The sequence below is a fragment of the Furipterus horrens genome, unplaced genomic scaffold (assembly GCF_987537825.1).
Source record: "Furipterus horrens unplaced genomic scaffold, mFurHor1.1.pri manual_scaffold_9, whole genome shotgun sequence".
Taxonomy (NCBI): Eukaryota; Metazoa; Chordata; class Mammalia; order Chiroptera; family Furipteridae; genus Furipterus; species Furipterus horrens.
The window spans coordinates 32,010,193-32,024,922 of NW_028327179.1; the positions used below are offsets into that span (position 1 = coordinate 32,010,193).

Genomic DNA, 14,730 nt, shown 5'->3' on the forward strand with positions numbered 1-14,730 from the left:
TTCATGCTTTTGAGTAGCCTTATAAACATTACTCTTAACTCTCTATCTGATAAACTGCTTGCCTCCATTTCATCTAGTTCTTCTTCTGTAGAATTCTCTTTTTCTTTCATCTGGAGTCTCTTTGTCTTCCCATTTTGGCTACTTCTATGAATTTTCTGCCTTAGTAACTAAACAAATCAGTCATTAAGCCAATCAGGTATTAATCTAATCAAGCTGTAATTAGCAACTGGGCTTAAGTTCTACAGGATGGGGCAGAGTAACTCCTTCGAGCAGGCCTCTTACTTCCCCTCAGGCTGATGCCACTTGGAGAGACTTTCTCTGCCTGAGAAAGATGGCTTCTACAGTATGGGGAATGACTCAGCACAGAGATCCTGGCAGCTCTTCCTTCAGTTCTCTCCCCAGAGCCACCAACCCCAGACTCTCCTCAAGTGTCTCTAGTCTACTCTAATCGTACTTTGCCAGAGCCCAGGGTAAGTGGCTGCAAATAAAATCTTGTGTGTTGGCCCTTTACAAGGCTCTCTGTGACTCCAGTCATCTCTCCCTGGCAGGCAGAAACCCCGCTGCTTTTCACAACTGGATGTTACCTGGGTTCCTTTCCAGCTGTAGCCTGAGGAGCCTAGCTTGGGGTTTAGACCCCACACTTCTCAGGGGAACCCCCAGCCACTGAAATATCCCTCTGGATCTTCAGCTGCCTCCTGTTGGAGCCTAGCCAGCCGTCTCACATCTCTGCACTCCCTACCAGTCACATTTAGTGAAGGGGTTTCTTCTATCTGTTCACAGTTGTAAGGCTTTTTTCTATCTAGTAGTCAGTTGGTTATTAATGGATGATTTCTCTACCATTTAGTTGTAATTTCAGATTGGTCATGGGAGGAGGTTAGTATAGCTTCCATTTAAAAACTTGGATCTAAAAACTCTTGGATCTAAAAACTCTTTCATTTCTTCAGTTTGGTAAATTTCCCCAAATGAGAAAAACACACACACACACACACACACACACACACAACCATACCCCCAAAAGAGTCAAGATGTTGCTACAGAACTATACTCTAAAGGATAAATTAAAATACTTCAACAGTTTTAGGAGTAACTCACTCAAACATTTTTTAAATTTCAAGATTGAAAATAACAAATATTATCCTACCTTTACATAAGCAGGCTGCTTCTCAAGGATTAAATCTGCTACTTTTTTAGAGACCTATAAAAACATGTAATCAAACAAAGAAAGTAAGAAAAATCCTCATATTTCCTATTACTTTTTATATTTAAAATTTTTCCAAGAATATTCCACAGGTCTTTCCCTATAAATTCTACAACATGTTATGACCACACATATTTCTCTGGTCTATAAAATTAGTAAAAGATGTATAATACAGAGCACAGTACTTGGGCCTTAATAGAAACTCAATAAATGGTCATTTTAACTATTAATGATGAATATGGTTATCTGATTTAAATAACATTCACAAAAGTTTAATCACCTTTAAAGGTTCAAAATTTCCTTTACAAGAGAAACAGGTTAACATAAATAAATGTTTAATTAACTAAATTCATGAAGACAATATCTGGGAAACATATCTCAGGTTTTCTTGGCCAATTCCATGAATAATGTTAATATGCAAGTTAGAATTATAATGATTTTGACCATGAGGTTCTTATTTCACAATTTCAGGGGCCCCTATCAGACTACACTGTGAGATACCAAGCCTAGCACAAAGCATGACACGCTGAAGGTATTTAGTGAATGTTGCTCAAGAAACCCTTTCCCCAGGCCAGCTGAGAACAAAATATTACACACATATTTACACATTGCATTCATCCTTTCCAATCTTCTTAATCTGCTTTGCTTTGTGTGTGTGTGTGTGTGTGTGTATATATGTGTATGTATGTACAGATATATCTATATAGATATGAATTTGTATAGATGCACTAAGACAAAAACCCACCTAATGTTACCATATTGGGCTTTATTAAAAAAATAGATAATGTAGTTATTGTTAGTCTGCACTGTGCCAAGCAGTGCACTAAGTGCTTTTCCTACAGTATCTCAATTAGCATTCAAGCCAATCTGCAGAAATGAGTTACATGCTTCCTCATCTTCCAAATGAGTAATCTTAAAACAGTAGTCACTTGCCCACAGTCCCACAATTACAAGGCCAGAATTATCAAATTCCAAAGGTCACTGTGTGATGGGGCAGGTTCTCAAAAAAATACCACCACATTAAAATACACAGGTGGAGGAGTGCATATTTAAATATGCTGAAAACCATGAGAAGGCAAAAAGATGCCACCATCTCCTGAAATCTAATTCTCCAAAAGTTCAACATATTTTTTTCTATGCAACCCTTTAGTGCTCCCATGGCTGCTATCCCCAGAGAGATCCCAACATACACTGAGACTTCCGGTTGTAAAGCAACAGAAAAAGTAGTAAACCGTCATTCAATGCCTAACAACCAGGTTCTGAGAACAGTGCTGTTAGGCAATTTCATCCTTCTGTGAAAACATCATATAGCTACTAAACACCCAGGCTACATGATACAATCTATTGCTCCTAAGCTACAAATCTGTATAGCATTTTACTGTACTGAATAAAGTAGGCAACTCTAACACAATGGTATTTGTGTATGTAAACATTTAAACATAGAAAAGGTACAGTAAAAATATATTAGAAAAGATAAAGTGTATGTGCAGCACACACGTTGGTGGGGGCAGAGGGAGAGCTGTGAAAGGCAGACATGGAAGGGAGAGTGTATGTTAGGAGGAGGGAAGGAAGGAGGGGGAAAAAAGAAAGAAGGGAAAGCAGAGATTGAAAGAGGCCAAGAGAGATAAAGCTTGAAAGGAGAAATAATAAAAGGGAGAGGGAAAGGGAGAGAAAGAGGGAGGGAAGAGTAAGTAATAGGACTGGGGAGGAAAAAGAGATAGGGTGCCCAGGCTCCCCTCCACCCCGTTGCTCCCAACTCCTGGCCACAGCCTCTAGCAGGCAATTGGCAGGGGTACAGAACGCTTAGCCTCCTCTTTTATTTAAACCACCTAGAGCTAGCAGGGATTTCAACACCTTAGTCCGGTCCAGCCCTTCCCTTGAACATCACAAAGCTTTTGCTTATAATCCATTTTAATGTTATGGGGCAACCACTGTATATGGTTGTTGACCTAACCATCATTATATAGTTAGTGCATGATTGCATGTTCCTCTATCTGTCAGCTATTTTATTAAATTCGACCTTAAATTCAACAGGTAAGTATCGCTCCTTTAGTATTAAAAAATTTAACAAGACCACGTACAACCACTATTTAATCTTCTACAGTATAGTCTGGATTTTTTTTTTTTTAAAGTTCAGCCTAATGTGAGGAAAATACAGAATCAGAAACCTTCACAGCATTAGAAATGTAGGTCTAACCCATCACTTCACAAAGAGATTTACCAAAGGTAAGGAACTTGCCCAATGTCACACAATTAAATAGTGACTACAATTCAGACTTTCTGAATCCTGTCCCTATATTCTCTTTGGATGTCTTTCAACTAGAAGTGGGGACCTTTATTCTAGGTGAAACACACACACACACACACACACACACACACACACACACACACAAACCTCCATCACAAAACTGTGAGTAATTTTGCATGACAAGCAGCCTAAAAGTACTTAGTAATCTGAAAAAATAAAATAAATTTCAAAATTCTTTGATCACCTTTAGGATTCTAGAAGCAAATATATCAAGGTAATGAGAGGGAAACTTGAATAGGCATTAAATTTTAATATACCGGTATATATCATTTGAATCAGTCATATAAAATAAGATGTTTAGCATGTCAAGATATTAGTTAAATCATAAAATCTGAAAACATGACACCTTTCTGCTGTGTTTCATTTACAGCTATGGCACAAAGAAATGTGTTTACTTACTGCAGCTTGCTGTTGTTTCAATTTGTCTCTGTACTCCTCTAATTCTTGCAAATTGAGAACAGGAGGGAGCTTCTAAAAATCAAACCCATTAGAGAAAAGTAAAATACACATTGTTTAGTTTGGTGTCATTACCTGTACAATTCTGACTTACAAACTGCATACAAAACAATATCACATTCCATTTGCATCCATTCCTCCTGTCCTGCCCACTTCCCCCAACAGACTCCAAACACAAAAGCCTACACACTTTTGTTACCCAACCCTCTGGCGCTCCTCACCCAGCCCACTATCTCCACTGCTGCTGCCTCCAGCCTCCAGGAAAGCCCGTTAGTGCTGGCCTGGGAGACACTGCTTCCATGACCTGTGACAGGGGAACGTGAGGAAGTCCCCAAACAGATCTCCCCTCTGAAAAACTGTGAGTAGTAACTAAGCACTACAGTATGACAGTGACAGTTGCTGGAGTACATTCTAGATTATACACTGGCTTTCAGAGGATAGTATGGAGGTCTAACAAAAAACATATTCCATGGTATAGATGTGCAACTTCAAGTTAGACTCCAAGTTTCAGTCAAATAATTGATGAAACCTCGCAATGAGCTGGAGAATGAGTTTGTATGTACTGCATATAAAGTATGTATATCACATTGTATTTGGTTTTATCTAAAACCTAATTTTACTTTTTTTTTGTTGAAGTCCCTATAAATTTAAAATGCCAATGTTGTAAACATTATGGCATAGGGATATTTATCATGACTAAATAATTATGTAAATATATCTCCATGACTAAAAGTCCTACAGCTTTTCTAAACATATTTAGCCAATATAAAATAAAATAGAAGCAGCACACTAACACATTGTATGTTAACAGTTAAAAACCAAAACTACACAAATATTTCCTGGATTCTACAGCTGCACTTAATTTTACATTTTTAAAAATAATTTCATCTTTAAACAATGCTGACAATTCATTTAATCACAATATGGTCATCATAGACCAACCCTGGTATCAAAATATATAACACCCCTAAAAAGCATTCAAATCTCAAATTTGATCACTGAAACAAATAGGCTTTAGATAGGTTTTAATGAAATTTTTTTACCTCTAGCTCATATTTAACAATATCAAATGAATCCGTAGAAAAATATATTTGTTCAATACTATTAATTAGTTCTTGTTCAGCTTGAGGATCACTAGGCTGTTCTCGAAGCTCTCGGAATTCTTCCTTTAAGAAAAAAAAAATCACAATCACAATCACATACTTGTAGTTGTTACAAGTCTATCTGCATGGAAATAAAATAATCATCTGTCTTAACAATCATGAATCTCCTGGGAGCCATTCTAATCAAGGAGACAAACTGATAGAAAACAGGAGAGTTCATGGAAAATTAGAATAACCCAACACTATAAACTATCCATCTACTGAAGAAAAAACAGCCAGTTTCATAATTTAGATTTATTTTCAATTCCTTGTGTACCAACTAGTAATTGAGAGAACTTAGATGTCTAACAAAAGGAAAAAGCAAAGTAACCACCTAGTATCTGTCATATTTACATATCACACATATACACGTTTTCATCATTTGACAACATTCTAAAATCTGTCTTATCACAGATAAACAGGAAAAAACATCTCAGTGACTTTTAGGGCACAATCAGTATTGGAACCCTGAGCAGCAGACATCCTTCCTTCTGCTGGAAATCTCACTGCTCAGCCAAGAAACACTGGCTCCAGAAAAAGGTTCACAACTTTAGCTCTGTAAGTCTATATGAGACCTCCTTTAAAGTGTACTAATAACTGCAATTAATGATATGATTATGAACCTAGTGCTCTGTATTTGACCAAATGCTTCTTTCTAATAATACAGAATGGAGCTTCTATGACTTGACATAACTAAAAAGAGCTAGGCAGACAAATCTCTACCTCTAATGTCAACATCCTTATCCCATGCAAATTCACTGCATAACTGAATAAACCTTCAATTAACTGAGATATTTCAGTAATCCAGATACCCTCACTCAACCACACTAATAATCAAGACTAATTAGCCATATAACAAGTTATTTGATTTTTTAATTCACATTAATCTCAAATACATAAGTACACAAAAAGAAACTAGTATATTAAATCATTTTACAGTCATTAAAATAATACTTAACAAAAACTCTTAATGAACTCTAATTAATTACACAAAATTGTATGGTCAATCAGAGGACACTATTTTCCAAATAGAGGTACCCTAAATTTTATTGCAGGCATAGTTTCATTAAAAAGAACCCTCATATAAAAAAGTAAAAGCTTTATACTTTATATTGGCAATATATCTGTTAGGCTTTAATTTATATTTTAAATTTGTAAACCTATTAACCTCCTCTTAGTAGACCTAAGCTAAAATATTAGAGCAATAAATCTGAAACTCAAGAGAATATTTAATTGTTTAAATTTAAAATGCCAGTAAATTTAGAAGAGAAAGCAAAGTCATTTATAGAAATCAAACCTGCATAATTAAAAGTGCATGAAAAAGAAATGTCTCTTGAGTACCCAAGCTCAACTTATAAAATACACAAAATAAAAAAGGCCAAAGGTACAGCCATCACTGGCTCATCACACAATTAGATACTATGAGTACAGTAAGAAATCAGTTGGGGCTGTACTCCTGGGTGTGGGGGGTTGGCAGGGGTATCTACAACACACTAATCTGTATAGCACCCTGGACAGCAGTGCTGTAGAACAGACTTGGGTTAAAAACCTACACCACCTGAAGAAGGGTTTCCAGCTAGCCTATCCACAAGCTACCTCCCTGTACTGAATGGATAAGTGAAATGACGCTGAGACATCAAATGGGAAGAGAGATCAGAAAATCCTGGCAATCTCCATCCCTAGAAGTCCACAGGCATTTGAAATGGCAGCTTCAAATGCTGTAAGCTGAGGATGAGAATAAGGCCCAAGTGAGTGAGGATATGGCAATGTTGCCACAAATACACACACACACACACACACACACACACACACACGATTATAAAAATTGCTAAGACTGAAAAACATCAGGTATGGAGCTAAGCCAAAAATTTAAATAGATTGCAATGAATGAGCACTTTCATCTTAAATGTATTTATAAATGCCAGTGACATACTGCTACACAGAGGTTATCCATATAGTACATAAATGATTGATCTAAAGGTAAAGATGCTTAGGTTTTAGTTGCAACTCTGCTATTAACCTTGGGCAACTTACTTGGTCTCTCCATGCCTAGTTTGTGTCGCCTATAAAGGACATACATAAACAAACACACACACACACACACACCCAAAATGACAATGAAACAAATATACAAAGCTTAAGAATGTCAAAGGGAAAACATGATTTTACTTATAAATATCTCACAAGTGTACATTTCACAATGTGATGAACCTGTAAAAAAAGAGTACAATCTGTTATGTGTTTCTTTAAAAGGTCACATGTCATTTCTTCCCAGAGAAGCAATTATATCACAGAGAGCAGGCAAACTCATATAATTTCAAAGAACTAACATGTAACACCTGACTCTCTAAGTAACCTGGAATAAGGAAGGGAATAAAACCAAGAAAGGCAGAAAGAGAAAAACAGCACACAAAGTAGGATTCTATCCCAAACAAATGCTCAACACTATATTCCTATAAAATACACTCTCCTTTCACACAACTTAATGGCTCCTGTGTGAAAACGTAAATCTGAATTCACTCAGACAAATTCCATTATGTTTAGAATCCTGACCACCTTTTTATCCCAGCTGCACCAGCAGGCTGTAAGACTGCTCCCGTCAGTGCAGTCTGCTTGACTGGATTACAGTAACATGTCTTAAGAACTGAGTTTCTCCTTATTACTCCATCACTATGCTCTGTGGTGTCAAGGCAAAGTATAGATAATAACCACTGATCAAACTAAAATTAACTGCACAGTTATATTTTTAAAAAAGGAATATACGAACAAAAGAAGGGTAAAACACGTTCTTGTTTGATAGTCAAATTTTTCCACAAACTCTTAATGGAAGATTTATTTCTAAATATTAGAGTAAATATTAAATGATTTTAGGGATAGTTTATGCAACTAAATTAGGAAAAACAGAAGCCATCTATCTAGACTGCATATTCTTACCACAATTACTCCATAATTTTGCCATCACATAAGCTGACTGGTTTCCTATGCTTGGAGATATACAAAAGACTAATTCTTCACCTAAATCAGAACCAAATTTGCCAACCAATATATATGTAAGAGGAAAAATTTCATATAAACAAACTACACAAAAAATGTCCTACAAAAAAAATTTAGAAGGCAAAATCAGGGGGAAAGGATAACAAAATTCCTTATACCATTTTAAAATATGTAACTTTTTACAAATATACAATAATATTAGATACTTAAGCTAAGTTGGGAATAAAATATTTCAGTCTTACAGACTGCTATTATATTACTACCAACATTTTTAAAGTATTTTATTTTTATAGTAAGTTTTATGTCACACAGACATAAATAAGTAAATAATATTTATTATCCTTAATAGTGCTAGAAAACCTCTGTAAAACTTGAAAATTCAAAAATAACTTGTCAACAACTACAGACCATCAAATATGCCACAACTTGCCTGCCAATGGTAATCACCTACACCTAAAATATAGAAAAAGTACATCAATTGTCACCCCGGAGTTAAAGCTGGAGTAAAACTACAATTAAAGTATAAATTACCTTGTGAAGGGATAAAAACAAAAGTTCTTTTGGCAAAAAAGAACAAATCAAGTCTTTTTCCCATATAATCAGGAGGAAATAATCTGCCTACTTCCGAAGTTCTATTACCTTACTTTCCCAGTCAAGTCATATATTTCAATTGAACATTTTTTTAATCCCCACTATGTAAAAATCCTCCACCCTAGGTCACACAGAAACAAAGATGAGTAAAATATATCTTTCCCCTCAAATAATAGGAGGTTAAGATGAATAAACAATAATGATACAGGGCAAAGCAGAGGGAGATACAGACAAAACAAAGGGCATCATATCTGATGGAAGAGGTGGCATTTAGAGGCCATGAAAATAGGTACAATTTCAAATTCGAGAAATTGGGGGAATAAGGTTACATATATAAAGCAAAGCATATGTTAAAACAGTGTAGTGGGGAAGCATACAGTAAGTTAAGCAACAGAGGGTGGTTTCTCACGGTAGAAAAACATCATAGGGAAGAGTGTGCCTGGACATCATGAGGCAATAAAATGCAGCAATTGAGTTTTGTTTTTTTGAACACATTTTTATATATACTAGAACCATATTTTCCCTTACTAAAAATAAAACATATCCAACACATATATCACTGTGCCAGGTGCTATATCAAAAAAGCATAAATAGTCAATATTTTCTTAACACAATAAACAAAGCAGGATTATTTTAGGAAAGTGGTAGACAACAAAGAAGTTCTTCAATATTTTAGAGGTTGTCTTTTCCAGCAGTTACAATATACTATAGGGTTGCATATAATATAACCTAGCATATTTTTCCATTTAGATCATCTCTGAGATAAAGCTACATGAACATATGTATAAAAATGCACACCATAAACATAACTTTACAAAAAATAATGAAAAACAACCAGAAATTTAAGTCAACGTTTTAGCCAGGCCATTATTCCTCTGAACACGAAAACAAAAGGTTTTGTAAGAACTGAGGATTCAAGTCTACAAACAATTGGAGCCCTCAAGCGTAAGCTGTTATTTTTCATTTAACCACTACTTTCAAATTACAGTATTCCCTCACTTATCGCGGGTGTTACGTTCCAGGTTCCCCCGTGATAGGTGAAAATCCACGAAGTAGGAACCTTACATTTATTTTAGTATTTATATATATTTGAAAGCTTTATAAACCCTTCCCACACACTTATAAACCATTCCCAGTCCCTTAACCTTTCCCACTCCCTTATTAACCTTTTCCACATTTTTATAAACACTACTTATGTTCTTAAACATATTCTACACTCTTCAACCTATGTAACTTGAACAACATACGTATACAGTACCGCAAAATCCCACAATGTAGCAAAAAAATCCACAGTAAATAATTAAATATAATATTTTAAAAATCCCGCAATACAGTGAGGCCACGATAAGTGAACCGTGATATAGAGAGGGACTACTGTATACAAAATACCACACTAATTAAAAATACCAACCCAAGTTCAGGACTTTCAATTCTATTCACCTTTACAAGTATAAAAAGTTAGTTATAAATAGCTTAACAGTTCTACTTGCCTTATTAAATTAAATGCTCTCTTTAATTTTGAAAAGTAATTTAACCTAATTTTTAAACCCACAGAACAACTGGGAAACTTATTATCTACAACAGTAGGTTTTTATTCAAACAAAAAGATGAATGTAAAATCTTTGTTTCACAGGTCAGGTTTCAAAACCCCACAGAAAATTTATGAAATAAAATATGTAATGGAAGCCAACTTCCATTTGTGAACTTAGCTTAGCAGACCACAGTTCACATTACATACCTGCATGACAGAACGCACTGTGTAGGGAGAAAGTGGACGAGAAAAGGAAGAAATTTTACACTCATATAGTATGAATTTGGGTTTCCCAAGATAAATCTTATCAAAGGCTCGTTTTTTCTTTTTTTACTGTTTGCATTTCTTCATAGGTCAACATAAAACGTTTTTCTATTATAATAAATTCTGAAAATAGAAATCATAGTCTTCTCCGAGTTAGCATTAGAGAAAAAAAAGTTAGCTATCACAATCTATACAGACCTAAAAGAACAAAAACATGAATTTTCAATATTCAATCAGTATTATAAAAATTATAAAGTATTTAACAAAAATAGGTTTTCTGTTTCCAAATGAAATAGGATTCAAGATCCCAGACACCCTAACAACATACATGCAAGTATACCACATAAATTTGTAATGAATTGCCAGATGTCTGATTAGGTGGAGAAATGGCATATTTTCTTAAAGACCCACTAACAACAATAATAATCCATCAAAGCAGCCAGTTCATCAGTTTGCATTTGTGTTTCGAATAAAACATAGCTTTCAAAGCCTACTGTTTTTCTTCAGTCTTTCAGTGCCATCTAGTGGAATATCGGTAAGGGTACAATTTGAAAGGAGGTTTTGGCAAAATGATTTATAGATTTTTATAAAAGGTTATAAAAATAAGTGGCATTGTCTCCGTCCAGGTTTTAACAAACGTAAGTAATAAGGATAATGTATTTTAATAGCCTTTCAAATATAAACAAATTTGTTTTTTAAAAATATTTCTTTAAAATATCTTTAAAAGACATTGATATAGATCATGGAATAAAACTGATTATATTCATAGAATGGTACTAAGTTACTAACATGTACTAAACACAAAATCAGAAGGCAAATACTCTGATACTCTGCCAAATATTTTTATTTACTTCTCTTAATTCAATAATTATATTTTGACAAGTATTTTCTAATTTATTTTTTATGGAAAGATAAACATTAAAGATAATAGCTTTAGAGATGGAGAATTAATTTAAATCTATCTTTAAAATGTTCTCAACTTCAGTGAACAACATCAAGCTGTTTGCCACATGTCTGTACATTTGAAAGGTAATGCTGAAGAAAAGAAACATCACAAATTGAAGTACAGAGAGAAAAATCCACTGTATAATTCTTAATTGTGTTTTTCTTTCTGATCTCAAATGTCTTATCAAAACGTCCTTCTAAAAAAAAAATACTATCTATTCTGAGAAAAGACACCATAGCACCTTCAATCCCAGTGTCTAAAAACCCCAATCTTTCCAATTCCTTCACTTTCCACACCCAATAAAATTTAGTCCTAAATTCTGCGTTTTAAATGTCTCTCAAGGACTTCCTGCCAAGATGGAAGTGTATGTAAACACACTTTGCTTCCTCCCACAACTATAAGGACAATTACATCTACCTCAAAACGAAAACAACCAGAACTACCAGAAAAATCGAACTGCATGGAAGTCCAACAAACAAAGATAGAAATAAGTAATATTCATCCTGACATGTAGGAAGGGAGGAGCCAAGGAGCCGGGCAGAGAGAACGGCGGTGGCGGCAGCAGCACAAAGCAAGCGGCTGCTGAGGGACACCAGGACCTGCAGAGCGATCCCAGCCCCAGGCCACACAGCGCAGCTCACGGTTCCAACACCAGGGAAATAAAGCCTCATTGCTTCTGGCTGCAAAAATCAGTGGGGCTGGGGCTGCAGAAGAGACTGCCCAGCTCTCAGGAAAGTTCATTTATAGCCCCCCATCCCCTAGTCCTAGAATGGCCACAAACACACCCACTTTGGGAACCATCACCAGGGCAACAGCTAGAGGGACACCAGTCGCATATAGGAAGAGGGTGAAGTGCCTGGAAAAAAGGCAAGTGTTGAGCCAGCGGCACTGTTCCCTCATAAGTATTTTAAATGCAAGGGAACATTCTGCCCAAACTCCCAGAATGCTATAAAATAGAAATGCTACAGAATAAGCAAGTACTAAATAACTATTTGCAGGATGGAATTAAGTATACAAACAAAAAAACTCTTTCTTATATTTGGACAAATATATTCTCAAGTTCTAACTGCAACAGATATTTCTTTTGTCCGTTTACCCTATATTTTTCTTCAATGAAAAAAGAAATCAAAGGCAGAGCTAAACCAATCAAGTAATGGTAAACATAGCTGAGTCCTATTTATATTGATAAGTTAGTGAAATCAAGGCCTTAAAAAAAAGAAAAACCCTTATCTTTAAAGACTAATATCAGAAGGCAATATTTTAGTAAAAAATGCATAAGACAATTATAATAATATTAGTTCTCTTTTTCACATTTATGGTATTAACCATTATGGAAGTATTATGGAAAGGATTTAAAGTCCAGATATATATTTAAAAGGTTCTGAATAGTGACATTTTATTTTTTAATCAGGATTTAACAAATACTCTCAAACAAAGTCCTAAGTCCTAATAAATTCTGTAACTACTAATCATGTAGCATTGTGATTATTATATAATAAATTTTGCTCATAATTCTTGCAACCATTTAAGTAAAATACCTTTCAGATAACTCAAAAATTATAATTTATAAATGAGTAACAAACTTAGTAAGTACTACATCAATTCATTTCTTATACCTTTATCTCTCATGAAAATCACATTAATTTAAAATACAACAGAATCCATTTCTCAGGAGTGAAATTTCAGGTCATCGCTGACTATTCTACTTTTGCCCACAAAAATTAACTGTAAAACTTCATTTTTTAAAAAAATAGTTCCTGTACTTCCTCTTCTTCCACTCAATTTGGCCAATTTGGCTCCACATTTGAATCACCTGGGATCCTTAAACTTTGCTGACACCTGGCTCCACCCACACACTGTGAGTTAATTGCAACAGGGTATGGCTTGGGTGCTGGTAATTTTAACCTGCAGCAAATTTGGGCACCACTGATCTTGGCTCTGAAATATTTAGGCTAAATTTTTTTTTAATCTGTCACAAAGTTTCCTTTCCTATAGCAAGTTCTGTAAACAATCCTTTTTTTTTTTTTTTTTCTTTTACTTTCTATATTATTCTCTCCACCAAAATCGCAAATCTCCAGGATATGGATTATTATTTGACTCACATCTCCTCTTAAAATGAGATATAGTGTCATTTTGTCTATAAAATGCAGAAACTGAACCAGATGATTTCTAAGATTTCTTCCCACTATAATTACATAGTTCTCAAAAACGTCATATCAACAATACTTTCTGAATTATCAAGCATACCTAATGCCCTTCTTCGGTTTTCCTTCTACCCTCCTTATCCTAGGTAGTTGAACCATATGAAATTTGCCAATATTAGACCATTTTAAACCTAAACTAACAGCCATTCATTTCATATGATCCATTCTAATATATTCCTCCTACTTATCCTTTATACTAGAACCTTTTAAAGTAACACAATCCAAGCTAAACTATTTCTTTCTTGAAAATCCCACTGAAATCGCCATTCCTTGTTACAACTTAGAAACACATGACAAGAAAAGAAAATAGAAATGGTTCTACTCCTGAAGATCAAGAATGTCTTTTTTAATGCTCTACCTACACTTGAGTGAGGTAGAGCTATTAAATGAAGTTAATGTTTAAAAGTTTCTCTACACAAGTATTTACACACTGACTACTTAAAAAGCATGAACTGTTTCATTTGTTACTTCTTTCACTAGAATATCAGGAGAACTCACGCTAAGATAATGTTCAATTTTCTTATTGAGGTATAATTGATTTACAACATTAATATCTATTTTCGGTATAAAAATAATAATTTGATACTTATAAATTTTGTGAAATGATCACAATAGATCTAGTTAAGATCCATCACTACACATAGTTACAGAACTTTTTCTTGTGATGAGAACTTCTAAGATTTACACTCTTAGCAACTTTCAAATATGCAATACACTATTATTAACTATAGGTAACACACTGTACATTATATGGCCTTAATTTACTTATTTTATAACTGGAATTTCGTACATTTTGACTCCCTTCACCCGCTGCTCCCCACCACCTCTGGCAACCATGAACCTGTTCTCAATAGTTATGAGCTCGTGTTTTTGGTTTTCGTTGCTGTTCTAGCCCACGTGTAAGTGAGATCGCACAGCATTTGTCTTTCTCTGTCTGACTTGTTTGACTTGGCATTACACCCTGGAGGTTTATCCATGGTGAGCCTAATGGCAAAATTTCTTTCTTTCTTTATGGCTGAACAATATTCTGTTGTATATATACACCACATTTTTTAATCCATTCACCCATCAACAGATACTTAGGTTGTTTCCATAC

The 14,730-nt window shown here is 34.8% G+C and overlaps 1 protein-coding gene across 1 annotated transcript in view; it reads right to left on the reverse strand.

Moving 5' to 3' along the window:
- VPS50 (VPS50 subunit of EARP/GARPII complex) overlaps positions 1-14,730 on the reverse strand; it is a 118,002-nt gene that overhangs the window by 90,970 nt on the left and 12,302 nt on the right. Inside the window, exons 3-5 of the mRNA XM_090287224.1 lie at positions 5,006-5,128; positions 3,906-3,977; positions 1,142-1,195 (exon numbers count right to left, since the gene is read on the reverse strand). Of these exons, the coding sequence (XP_090143350.1) occupies positions 1,142-1,195; positions 3,906-3,977; positions 5,006-5,128 (249 nt within the window). The remainder of the gene's footprint in view (positions 1-1,141; positions 1,196-3,905; positions 3,978-5,005; positions 5,129-14,730) is intronic.